This window comes from Ctenocephalides felis, unplaced genomic scaffold (genome assembly GCF_003426905.1).
Source record: "Ctenocephalides felis isolate EL2017-DRISC unplaced genomic scaffold, ASM342690v1 CF-g0.4_SCAFFOLD_03570, whole genome shotgun sequence".
NCBI lineage: Eukaryota > Metazoa > Arthropoda > Insecta > Siphonaptera > Pulicidae > Ctenocephalides > Ctenocephalides felis.
This window is the reverse complement of record NW_020539724.1, coordinates 18,624-33,453: the sequence shown is the minus strand read 5'-3', so window position 1 is coordinate 33,453 and position 14,830 is coordinate 18,624. Positions and strand designations below refer to the sequence as shown.

At 29.7% G+C, this 14,830-nt stretch overlaps 1 protein-coding gene across 1 annotated transcript; it reads right to left on the bottom strand.

Moving 5' to 3' along the window:
- Nucleotides 1-1,710: 1,710 nt before the first annotated feature.
- Nucleotides 1,711-14,342, bottom strand: LOC113383010 (the record flags this gene model as incomplete). Its single annotated transcript, XM_026621263.1, has 6 exons — nt 1,711-2,225; nt 2,754-2,860; nt 2,999-3,197; nt 3,457-3,638; nt 4,398-4,478; nt 14,292-14,342. Coding segments are annotated over 6 exons (743 nt in total), but the record flags the coding sequence as incomplete, so codon positions are not given.
- Nucleotides 14,343-14,830: the final 488 nt, after the last annotated feature.

Below are 14,830 nucleotides of genomic sequence, written 5' to 3'. Positions count from 1 at the left end.
TTCATTTTACTGTGAAATTATATTGCCCTGGATACCAATTATCCCAACTACACTATAACGCACATTTATCAAAGGATAATTTATGATCACACACGATAGATATCTAAAACAAATAATAATCTAGACTACAGAATTGATTATACTTTCATTAGCTACATAGAATTACAAATAAACTATTAACTTTGATATTTTATTGTATAATATTGATTGGTGTTCGATATTATTCATGAATTTAACGTATATAAAGTAAATAGTTCTGATAATTACATCGACAGCGGCGCATTTTAATAGATTCTATTTACAATCAATTACAAAACATTTGAATACGTTAAATATTATATCCATGGTAGTAGATATTTCGATTTGATCTGATTTGTAATACTATATATTCATATATATTTTTATATTAAAGTTCATGTCCTAATTTGGATCAGGGTATGTTTAATATTTATCACAAAGCTAATAAGTTGGTAATATTTATAGATCGTTATATAGCACAGACGTCTTCTGTGCCAAATTTCGTAATAAATTTTCTAAAATTTATGTAGATATTCAACATTAAGGAACCAATTTCCGATAAAATATAAATGTAACTCATAAACCAGTATTCATATGAATTGGTAGTAAAAATAGTCAAAAAGCTATGCATTTGCTGAGTCAGGTGCTTAACATATAAAACCTAACTTGAAAACGCATAAAAGTGAAACATAAAATATTGTTCGTTTCTTATCACTCGTTTATTGTCTCTAATTACACTCTCTACAATATTCATCTCTATATGTCACTATTTGTCTGTCACAAAATATAGAGATAAATATTGTAAGAGTGTAATTAGAAACAATGTGCCTTTGATAACACATACGTGAAGTTATAGTAATATACGTGAAAGTTGTTAATACGAATTTATGTGAAGATATGACCCTAACATAAGGTTGCTGTAACATTTCTATTTTATCAGAGAATTAGTCCATAAATCTATTTATCATTAAAATCAGGAAAAGCACTCAAATTAAAATATTCTAGAAAATTTATAAATAATAATATATAGGTATTATTGAAACCTCGAACAATGTTTAAGATGTAAACGGACCGCAATTTTTGTATGAAAATTTTAAATTTTTGTAGTTATTGTGAAAACTTTTTTTATTGACCCTTTCTGATAGTAGTTGAATTCACTGAAAAATTAACATATTACACAGGCCGAATGTTAAATTTTGTTTTATCAAACGTATGTCTAAGACTTTTCAACTTTCAATTAAAAATAAAAAATAACCTCAAGGACAAATGAGATTTATAAGTTAAAAATTTAATTACACAGGATAAATACAAATTTTAAAATAGACTCAACACTACTAATATTTTTACTTTATATTATTTATAAACACTAAATATCGGCGAAAAATTCAACAAAAAAAATAAGTTCTTGAAAACACACTGAATGTCGACTATAGGCGACAATCGTACACACAGGTATGTCGCATATACTCGTAGACGGCGTTTGTCTCAAAGGTTTTTTTCGAAAGAGCCGGTCTACAAACAATGTACGAGTATTTAACCAGTTAACTGTGATTGACGAATATAATCGTCATGCAACGGTGGCATAATTTTGTATATTGACAAGTATAATCGTCAGGCGTATAAATCAGTAACCATTGCTATTTTATTGGAATTTTTAAAATAACAAAATATATTTTGAAAGGTGGTGTTGCTTAGGATATTCTGAGGCTATAGCAATATAAAATAAAAAGCATTTCACGAAAGTAAAATGCATAAACTTCCCCAAAATTGGACTGTTTAAATAACAATTTCTTCTGTTTATTTTAAAAATATATTTTGCTTCTTATCAAAAACTATTTTTACTGTCTTACGACACAAAATTGTGTGCAATGTTCGATCGAAGCGACACAGTTAACTGGTTAAGGCTATTATTTTAAGTTCCGTTTCATAGGTCCACTGTTTAACTAAAGAATAAGATTATCTTTAACTATAAGAAATTTACCTAATCATTCGTTAACAATGTGTATTCCAATCGCATTTTCAACGCAAATGTATGTTTTTGTTAGCGATTAGTTGATTCCCATTTGCGTTTTGGTGTTGCGTCGCTAGGCATCCACTTCGTGGCAAACTTCCATGTAATCGGGGTGGTGCATTATGTCCTTAATCATGTCCTTCAGCATCGTATATCGAGGAAACATCGGATAGACTTTTGAATTCATGTATTCACTCTAAAAAAAAAAAATTATTGCCCAACGAACCAACCCAACCACTTGTACCCCATGCAGATTTCGTGAAATGACCAAAAAGTTGGTATATAGAGCATTAAGATTGTTTGATGATTCTGTAAAAAGGTTGGTTTTTTGAGGTCACGCGATTCTAACGAGAATATTGTTTTAAATTCTTAAAGGGGTATTCTGGCATGAAACTAAAAAAAAATCGATATTTCGGATATTTGCAAAGTATAACTATTAAGAAACTTATATAAAAGATGATTTCTCAACATTTGAAATATTTTTGGCGATATAGGTCCTCCCATTTTTCTTTCCTCCGCATAACTCTATATATATATATATATATATATATATATATATATATATACCTTTGAAAATTAAAATTAAATATAAACAAACACTTACCGAAATCTAATGTATTATTACAATATTGATTGATAATGCTTCGAGGTATATGTGTGTATGATGACATATATATTAAAATATTAAAAGAACTCTTTAATAAATTTAAATTCAATCACTTACCTTCAATTCTCTTATTAAATTCCTCAAACCAGAATATTTTTTGAGAAGACGATACATATCATTTGTCATTTGTGTGTTTTCGGCTTCTATCTGGGCAGTGGTCATATCTAGATATAATAAAATAATTTAATTACATGTAAAATGACTATCAAAAATTATTTTTTGTGTTTTACTTAAAATGGAAAAGAAAAGATAATATGAATTTTACATAAAATATTACAGAATTTATTTTAAAAATAATTTACCTCCTAATCTTTCTATTCGTTCACGTCGATCAGCAGCCTCCTCTGCCAGTTTTGTTGAAGTTTTGACGCCTTCACCACTTTTTTGTGTTTTTTCCATAATAGAACATGCTCTCAGAACAAATGAAGGAACCGTTTCTTGTTTTTCTTGCTTAGGAATGTCCACAAGAGTCCAGTAGTTTGTCTCCAGTCGTATTACTTCCTAAATTTAAATATATGTAAGTCGAAAAAACTGGAAGACATAATCGTAGTTAAGCAAATTGATTTTGATTTAAAATATAACAAATATAAACTACAGTTGTGCAATTAAAAATGTTTTATTATAAATCGACATCTATTGTTATTATGACTCTTGGCCGAGGTTGACTCGGATTGCCACATTACTCCCTTTCATCGTGGTCATCAATTCACATTCTAAATTTTAGATATTAATTATAAGAAGTTTTAATTATCTAATTCACCTTTATCATGAGTTTAAGCATATTGTAACGATGGAAAACATTTCGCTGGGATTTGCTATCTCCGTACTTGGTCATAAGGGTCACCAACGATTTTTTGGCAGTATCGTAGGACTCTTCTAGGCGTATACGAACTGCCCTTAGACGCTCGTTGGTATCTATCACTTCGTCTTTGCTTAGTCCACCTTTAAAATAATAACAATTTGTATATTAATACAGAACAAATGTTCCTGATACTAATAGTTTACTCAAATGGTAAAAATCTCAAATTAAAAACTAATCAACTCGTGCAACGTAATTACATTATTACAAATAAACATTTCAATGTATATATAAATATATAAAATTATTAATGAGAAAAATCATTTTCCATTTTCCATTTTCCATTTTCCATCTACTGCAAATAAGCATTTACAATTGTCCTTCAAATTAATTGAAATCAATCCGAGTTCGTTCTATTCTCTTGATATGCAGGAAAATACCTCGACAGTATTTGACCAAAAAGGAAAACAAATCATAGCTGATTTTTAATTGCTCAAGAAGCAATTACTGAAGCAGAAAATAACAAAATAATTGAATTACTTCCAGCTCTTTGAAAACAGGAAAAACTTATACAGAGAAATGGATCTATCCAGCATTGGTAGGAAAATATATTGTCAGTAGCAAATGATAAATGTGTACGTTCTATTAATTGGACATGATAAAGAATTTTCTCATATTTATTTTTATTTTTCATATTTAGAATATAAATCATTAAGACTACTTTCAAATTCTTATAAGTAATTGCAATTGTGGGTTTAGAATATAGTTTATCTAAAAGCTTTAGAAAAAATTGTTACAAGTAATTATTACAGAATGCAAAGTGCTACTTCTCTATAATTAACAAATTATATATATATATATATATATATATATATATATATATATATCAGATTAATACTTACTCGCCGTTCCCTCATCTTTTACATCTTGCACAATCCGTCTAACACTTTGGGTGAATTTTCCGACAAGATTTGTGGTTCCAGCTAATACAAAAACAATAATTAAAATTAATCCACCATGTTAAAATAGTTTTATATATTTATTAGCAATGTAAGTAAAATAATAGGTGAAAATCAGGGGCGTAGTGCACATTGGCAAGGTCCGCACCTAAATTTTGTGGAGTCCCTCACCAAGGACAATAAGAAAAATTGCTCAAACTTAAATAAGTTTCTTTTCATTAATATTTACCTGCTTATATTTTCCAAATTTTACAAATAATTCAAATTTAATATACAAATTCATTAAATCATTTATAGCTGATGATGGTCATAATTTTTAACTTTTAGGTAAATTCTGAATAGATGCTGACTTCTAACTAGATTCTAACCAGGTTCTAACCTAGAACTGACTGCATTCTAACCAGACCCAAAACAGTTTCTTATGAGATTGAATAACAGAATTCTTTTCTAATATACATGGTGTGCTAGAGCTCAAAGTCTAGGAAAATATAATGATAATATTGATCGTAACTACCAAGAAAACAATAGAAAAAAAGGTTACTAGTAATATTTTAGTCTGACTTATTTTTAAGTTTTATACTGGAATTTTTTATCACGAAACTATTGAATATTTTACCATTTTACAATCCTGATTAAATGGGCCGTCTTTTGATGAAAGTTGCCTACACACTTTAGTACTATTATTTTGAAGACGAGCTTTTCAAAATAGTCCAATTTTAACAAATTGTCTTAATTCTTAGAAACTCGGAGCAACTCTATGCTTATTTTTGACTATGGTCCTAGAAATGTTATGTACAGTTACGAATTCAAAATTTAAATGAAGGAGATCAATAAAAATTTAGCTACTAATAATTGAAATAATAGATTCAAAGTTTAAATGAACAAAATTAATAGAATTAACAACTCATAACTAAAATAATGAATCCAAAGTTTAGATCATAGATTTCCAAACTTGTTTGTGTCGTGGATACCTTATACTTTGCCATGAACCCTATATTCAGCTAATATCGATTTTTTTATAAATTTCCATTTATACTAACGTTTAGTATTAACTATTTAAGGTAAAGATTCAAATACAAGTTTAGACATTAATTAATTGGCTTTAAAATAATAATAAAACATAGGTATTAACAAGGTGTGTTGTGACCCACTATCGTGGATGTCTAAAATTCCTTTTTGCTGATGTGAACCCCTCAAAAGAAATCAATGAAAATTAACCACTACACTAAAGTAATAACTGAAACAATGGTCACAGCTTGTTCAGAGCTTTAGGTTGCACTTAAAAAGTCATAATTTTCAAGCTCCATAAAACAATTGTGTAATTTTTGTCAAGGCAGTTACGATTAATATTATTACCCTGTATTTGCAAGAACATCAACAGTTGTCAGCGATTCATACAACTTTTTAGCTATATTGTTTTATAAATGGAATTAATAAAAAAGGACATAATTAATTTCTATATTTCTATATCCTTCTAATTAAATACATCTGATAAAACTTTTTCTACTCCCATAGAAGACAGCGAATTAAATATTCTGCTCGTGCTAATACAAAGCCCGGAACTTTTCGCCCCAGTATTTGACGGTCCCGGAGCCATCCCGGAGTCCCCGCCCGCCTGTGGGTTTATCTCAGCCGGTTCATTCAATTTTCTCAAGGTCGGCCCATAAACCGCCCGTAGATCGTATACATACTACACTTCAGTGTAATATAAAGGCTTAGAGTTATGAATTTTGGCAATTTGGACGACGAGGATTTTGTAGACGACCCTGGGTTCACCATATCGAAATGTGGGAGAAGTAAAATTCATACTAGAATTAGGGTTCACCCAAAATAGTTTTTGAAACTATATAAATATAATAAAAATTTTTTAGTATGAGTTAAAGTTAAAAAAAAGTGAAAATAATATTATTAGTATATGTCGTTCATAAAGACATTATATTAGGCATGTTTGGTTTGTTTTTTCATTAAAAATATATATTGGGGTGGTCCTTAATATGGATTTTTGCTCCCTTTTGCTTAAATGCTTTCAAATTGATAACACAAAAATTTCCAAAAACTTTAGCTCTTAATATTACGTTTAAGATAGTCCGCACTCCAACCAAAGTTTCATATCCATATAACATGGGTAAAAATCCATTTGCTTTTTAGAATTTTATATCTTAGCAACAAGTGAATTAAAATTTTGAGAATAACATTGTTAACATTGAAATAACATTCTTATTTTGATTATAAATAAAAAAATTGCAACAAAAATTTGATATATTTTATAAATATTAGTAGTTACTTAGGAAGAAGAACGAATACACTTTGGTTGGAGTGCGGCTCAAGAGCTGAAACTTTCAGAGATTTTTTTTTATCAATTTGGAATCATTTGAGCTACCATATTCAGTGTAAAAAAGTATACTACTTAAATAATAAATTAGGTTCTACTTCTTATAAATTAGGTTTGATTGGTTCTATTTTATCATTTTTAATATTTTCACTGTCACATTGTTTAGTTATTTTATATTATTATTTCTCAATTTGTAGCCCACCGAAAATGACATAAGATAAAGGTGATATAATTTTTTACAATGTTTAATTTGATGTATTGCCTTGAAGGTTTAAGTCATATACATATATATATATATATATATATATATATATATATATGTATATATATATATATATACATATATATACCCTAAAACAGGTCCGTGAGCTGAGTTAAACTTCCTCTATTCAAGGAAGAATAGTGTGAAAGATTTCCCATTGTCATTTCACACCGTAGTGCCCGAAATGGGCTATTTTCAATTGGAAACATATTTTTGATCTATGTATATTTTCATATACAAGAGACATCACTGCTGCCCGACGTCAGGTTGTCCAGAGAGAGATAAAAAACTCACTACACGAGCCCAAACCATCCAAATATTAAACAAATTTACATAAGACATTTGTTTTCAATTTTTTGAGGTATATTAAATATGAAACTAAATCATTCTGTAACATAAATACGATTACCTTTGCATTACTATTAATACGTATCTACGAATCTCGTAATCTCTTTATTTGAGCGTTCAAGTAGCGCTAAAACTTCATCTGATTCCTTTGAATCCTTCCAAATCAGCTTATATTGCTGATAGTAAATTGACTAAATCCAAATTTCACGCCGAAAGTTGTCAAGCGTGAATTGCTAGTAAATTTCCTGATTTCCCAAAAACATTAGTAATGGAAACACCTTTTCTAAATATTTCAACCTTGATCTGGTATCTCCATAAATAACCAATAATTTATTCTACTTTAAAATTGACTTTGTTAACTTAATTTACTTGTTTATGCCCTATTTTTTTTATAGTAAACAGGGTAAAGGATCAGGTGGTGGTGTTTTTTTCTTATATAAAAAAAACTGTTGAATATAACTTTTACAACAAACAATAACATATACTTAAAAATTATAATTAGGTATCACACACTAAATACAATAGCACAAAACCAAAAAAAAAAACAACCAATGGTACAAAATACTTTCGGTGTGAATTTTGATAAATTTTCGTTTATCTCCTGGTTATACTCCTGGTTGTTTGGTTATACGTCTTTTGCCTTCTAATTTAAAAGAATATCATTAAAAATTTCTACAACAATATTTTAAGGAAGATTTTCTGGATCTTACACAGATCAACTCCATACAAGTTGTTTCCAATAAAATCCTGCCCTTACCAATAATGCAAATTCTTGACCTATTTCCACCCCGAATCCGGCCCGGAATTCAGAGACGATCGTGTCATCACATAAATTTCATCCGTGCACACGCGACATTTCGCAACCCGGATTTACCACCAGCATTCCCGATTGGGCATCGCCTAGGGCTTAGGCCAATGGGAATTTCTGGAACCGATTGTGAAATTCACGGTTTCCCGACATCGTGTGTACGTGTGTATTTGTTTTCAATGTGCGTGTACTCCGAAGGAAAAGCGGAATGGAAACCGGAAAATCGATAGACTCAGCATCATCAACGACGGCAAGGCGAAAGAGCGCGCAGAAGTCACTTGGTATAGGACACCTAACACTGATCTTCGGGGTGATTGAAGGATTCTTGATATATGGTCTTAGATAAAAGATATTTTTTATCTTGTGGAAACACTGACTTTCGAACTCAACATTCAAAATATAAAAAAATGAAATAATTTCTAGATTTTTTTTATCAAAGTACCGAACTTTTACAAACAAATTCAAAAAGTAGTTTGTAAATACTGACTAGAGCTTAACATTCAAATAATAAATTTTACAAATATTTAGAAAAAAGTGTTAAACTTTTCGTCCACATTCAAGCTCATACTACCAATCGATTTTAAAAAATCAAAAACTTTATGATACAAATTAGTTTTAGATGAAAATCTACCGAGCCATTTTCTTGTAATTAATTGATGAAAAAAAATTTAAGCCGATTTTCATGGAACTTTTTTTGGCGATATATCATATCATATATATCTTGGTCCTATAGAACTTACTGAAATATTACGGTATATAGTTCTTATATAAGTTGTATTATATTTTATTGTATTAAATTTACAATTACGAAAGTGAAGTATTAATCTAATTTCAGTAACAAACCTTTAATGAACTGATAAAACCCAAATGACTATATTGTCACGGTGGGTAGCGCAGATTCCTCGGCTTGATTAAAGTCTCTTGATTATATTTACGACTATCGTTAGAGCCAATATTGCCATCGTTGAATTTAAATCGAATACGGAAATTGATACGACGTTATAATTTTCACCAAACAGTTTCAATTGCATTATTAATTATAAATGAAACTTATTGTTAATGTCCACTGTTATAATTGAAATATTATAATTGAAGCAAAAAGTTATATTCAATTTGATTGGAATGAATGAGCAATGTACTAATTAAGAAACTTTGTTATATCTACTAAGGAACATTTCACTTATATTTAAAAATCATTTAATTTATCAGTTTAACATTTTATTTACTGGTTTTTTATTGTTAATCATCATCTTGAATATATTTTTTGTGTAAATATTCAAAAGCGATAAAGGGCTGAACATGTATTGTTTTTATGAAGACTATGTTTTTAACATCATGAAGATAAACGGTAAGAATATATTTATAATTGTGTAATATTCAACTTCATACTATTAATATATGTTTTACTGGATAATTGATAATTTAAAAAAATATAATTTCTAAAATATAAATATAAATCTTGCTCAGGGTATAGATATTTCTGTTTAATTTATCATGATCAGACTCATTGTTTATTGAAATACAATTATTACAAATAAAATGAATAGGCTTCTGCACATGCAAATGAGCACATTTTTTGGAAGATGCACGATCTAAGGCGATGATTGGTTACACATCTTTGCCCTCTTCTATCAACTAGTATTTTTGAAATTTAATATTTATCAAATTTTACTTGGTACTTCTTTGGCAGAAATATTCAACACACAAATTTAAAATAAGTAAATTCTGTAAATTTCTTCTTCTTCATAAACGAATGCATATATTATAAAGTATAATCATGCTTTTTATGTTTAATAAAAGTAGAATTGAAAGCTCGTACCGAGATAGCGCAGAACTTATTGCTTTTGTTTTGATAGGCAATTTCACATAGCGTTTACTCCCAAAAGCAAGATATTTCCCTCTTGAAGGCAATTTGCAGATACGCGCTTCACAAATTAACGCCCCCCGAAGGCGCCTGAATATATATTGTGTGTACTACGGGCACGAAATAAATAAATCTCGGCCCGAAATCGAGCTAGGAGCACAAAATACTCGTAGGTACTACATTACGGAGCGACGACAAAAAATATACTCAGCATTCGATATATGGGGGCACGAGATAACCGAGGAAAACCTCGAATTGGTAGATTTATTGAATTTTTATTATGTAATTCAAAATTCATATATATAAATTTCATTTCTATGGTTTTGAAATCATACTTATCAGGAATTTTGAAAAGTGACTTTTTATAAAGTATTTATTTGTTTGATTATTTAATTAACATAAAGTAATAAATTAATTATCTTTAATAATCTCAAATTATTCATACATAAATATGTTAATAAAAATAATTTTGATGTGTGAGTCAAAATTTTCATAATAGAGTCAAATCAGGACTCTGAACTTAAGCTATCTATATCTAATATATATGAGTCAAGTCTTTAGGGCAATACATCAAATAAAAATTATAGAAGTTTATAAAATCCGATCATCATATCATTTCCTTATGTTTTTCATTATTTTATTAAATGTTGTCCTGAGTCACCAACATAAGTAGCATCGCAATCGTTACAGTCGATTTTTTAAACGATGATAGTTGTACGATCTACACTTGTGCACATAATTTTTTTTCCAAACCGGGAAAAGATTTTATTTGCCAACATTCTTTGATCTATTTCTTTAAAAGAGGGTTTTTGAAAGTCGACAAATTTAAAAAAAATCGAAATCATTGTTCAACAAAAAGTCTTAATTCTAGAAACTGAGGGCAATTAAGTCATTATTTTAGACTGTGGTCCTAGTTACTTAGGTTTACGTTTACGGTTCTGAAGTTTAAACAAACATGATAAAAATTAATCGTTTTTTCCTAAGTTTTTTCATGGTAGTTTCTGATACAATCTATGCTAGCGGTCGGGAATCTTTTTTAATCATTACCCCAAAATATTTTTGTCTAAGGTGATATTACTATCATGGCAAAGAGAAATTACCCCCATACGGACAACTAGGTAAAATATATCAATTAACAAAATATACTTTTTACCCCCAGAAATTTATTTGTGGTAGGTTAACCCGGTTTTGCAACCGCTGATCAATGCGATCAACTTCTTGATTCGGTTCGACTCTCGTTTCGTGTTGACTTCTATAACATTTTGTATAAAGTAATAGCTGTGTTTCTAATTCCAATTTCTAATGAATCCTTGAAATCACGATTAGTACTTTAAAGTCAAAATAAATTCCCCAACAACAGCGATAAACGTGCCATACATCATTTTCTCGCCACCCAAATACGTTATATATTGTTTTCCCCGATACGTGCTCCGAATCTTCACCGATTTTCACGTACCGACCACTCGATTTTCATGAAAACAAGCCGCTTAAACGTAACCATAATCCTCGTTACAGTTTCCCTTTCGGCGTTATGATTAAAACGGATCTATTTAAATAACATCGGCTCGTGTCCGGGCTCAGATAACAAAACCGACTGTCCGCAAGTAAATTCCTAATACCGAAACGGCGAGGGGCACTTTGCCAAATTGCTTCGGATTTCGCTAAACTGTTGCATTTGCGAAACATGCACAAACGTGCAATCTCGTATTGTAAACAAATGTGCAATGCAAATTTTAAACTGAATACATAGTGGTAGATCGATCAGATTTGTTAAGTAAATTTTGAATGGTAATAGGGCTCAGGTATAAAATAGTTATGCGTGGTAAATGATTTTTAAAACGTTATGCATTTTTAAATTTGAATTACTGTGTGCGCTTGCCCGTAGGTAAATGGCTAGAACCACTGAACCTGGATCAGAGGTCTCAGCAGCTTGTTATGGCAACGCTATGTTATGCTTCTTTCTTGGTACTAAATACTACCAAAATGTTATATTTTTGCTGTGCATCCAGGCGTTTTAGGCATAGTTTTAGTGAATGTTTAAAATGTGTTCAGTGTTCAAAATGTTTAATCTTGTTTAACAAATTACGACACTTATACAGTCTCTAACTTCAAGAGTAAAAGTGCAAACATATAGAGTGTACTTAAATGCATACGATTGGAATTTTGCTTAATAACACAATTTTATTATTGATAGATTTTTTTTTAAGATTTTACTACTTGAAAATATCGATATAATATTTAAAATATCATATTAATAACATCCTAAAAGCGCCGTGTTATTTCTTACAAATTTAAATACTAATTCAACATCATTGCAATTTGTTAGGGCAAAAGTATTCGTGTACTTTTCACTTAGGTTGCTCCGCGGCGTAGAAAATTTATGACCGCAATTACCGCGGCTTAAAAAACGTTTTTCTGGTATTATTTTGATTACACGATTTCATAAATTATTTTAAATTCAACATTTTATAAAAACTCTCCAAGAAAAATCATGATCAAAGTTCATTTCATGAATATTTTAAACTTTAACTTGATAGATATATTAAAAAAAATTAAAAGTTTTTATTATCAGTGAAATAATAAGGAAGTTAAAGTAAAGCTTGGGATGAGCTTTGAGAAAGTTCTGATACGAAGTATGAAAACTTAAGAAAAACAAAATATTATAATGAGTTGGGCATAAAATTTAATAATGAAGGAAGTGAATTAGCAGATAGCAACGATTCAATAAAAAAAATTATAAAATATTTCAGCAGTAAACTTTTCTATAAAAAAACATCCACAACAGATATATCAGTAATTTTCTACCATGTGGTTTTATTACTAATTCAAGTAAAGTTAAAGTCAAAAGTCTGTAAGTAAAACATTTTCTTTGGATGTATTTATGTATGAATACATATAATTAACATAATTTACACGGGAATGTCCCAGAACTCAACGTCAAACCGTAACGAGGTGATAGTATTGATAGTAATTATCATAAAAAATAGAAGAAAAAAATTCTCCAGAGTAATTTGAGAAGTACCAACAAAACTTTGTCACTTTTTTGTTATTTATATAATTTTTGTTATTTAGTACTACTATCAATACTATTTTAATTACGGTTGTACCTCACCTTTCGGTTCGAGTTTGAGTTCTAAGACACCCTGTATACAGACTCAAATACAAAGATTGCCTATAAAATTTCAACATAAGACAAATTGTTTATAACTTCAAAGAATTTTTATATACAGATGAATTTAGATTCAAGACCGCAGAAAATTCCAGGAACAGAAACGTCCTTCGTTATTTAGAAAATAGTTTGTGAGCCATTTTAAGTCTATAGCATCCCTTTGGCGTAATTTTCTTCTGATTCCGATGGACAATGTACATAATAGTATATGGAATGTACATCTAAGACCTTTGAATTGAATTGAAAAAGCATTGCTTGTGCGCACTTATGCCGGTATACTGTCTTGAAGAAAAATTCTCCTATAGGAGGTCGATGAAAAAGTAGTGGGTGGAAAAATTTCGGAGTGGTAATTGTCGATCAAAACCATTATTAATGGATTATTAATTAAATTATGTTCTGGCAAAGATAATTTGTAACTTAACTATATTTAGTATTCTATTTGGAACAAAGTTGTGGCTGTTAATTTCTCAGAACCTTTAGCAAAACATTATGCTAATATTAATAGATAATACAGTTTCTATCAAATGATAATTGCTGATTTGAGTCTCTAATGTTTGAGTAACATACTTAATAATATTTAATGATTGTAATATAGTGATTGTAATTAAATGAATTGACCCTCAAATTTTCACAAGCCAAAATTTCAAGTTCAGTCTCTAAATACTTCATATTTGACCGTATTTCAGACACCAAAACATATTAGAATAATATTGTCTAACTGAAGAGCACATCAACAAATAAACAATAGAGCAATAATGAAAATAAAAGATATGTAAATAGCCCATTTTGGGCACTGCGGTGTGATATGGCAATAGGAAATCTCTCACACCATTTTTCCCTGAATCTAGTTGGAATTTAACTCAGCTCATGGACATGCCCTGGCAGTACTACCCTTATAACTGTAAGGATTCCTAAATAGCTATAGATTCATAAATTTAAAAAAAAAATCTATCTACTCGAGAAAAAATCATATCGATTATTTTTAAGATCATCTAACATTTTATCCTTATATTCATCCTTTGAGCCCCACTAAAGGATATCTTATAGCTCGTACACATCCTAGAATCACTTTTACTCCAAGGATTCCGCCTTGAGCGAGTAATTGCTAGATGTGGTTGGAAACGAGCGTTTCGCAAATGTATTGTACATAAAACATTTTATCGTGAAAATTCACACTTACTGATTATTAGCAGATGGAAGAAGACATTCTTTCACCATCACATAATAGTAAGAGATAATTGAAAAATAATGCAATCAATAACATATTGTAAACATTAGAGAGAAGCATCTGTTCAGACATTATCCTTATATATAGTAATTATTACATCAATAATTTCCCGACCAACTGTGTCTTTTACCATTCAACAAGAGTCCTAGAAAAAAAGACCCACAATTTTGGCAATACGCCAAGTGAACTCAACAAGTAACATCGCCTCCTAAACGTTGGAGTTCAAACATATTTCAATTTGCGTAATCATTATTGGCATCGATCGATTGCGACCAAAACGTGGAATGAATGAAAATTATGTTGTTTCCTTAGGCAGGATAGTATTAGCACGTTCTGAAGAAAAAAAGGTTTTCTTTTACATCTTT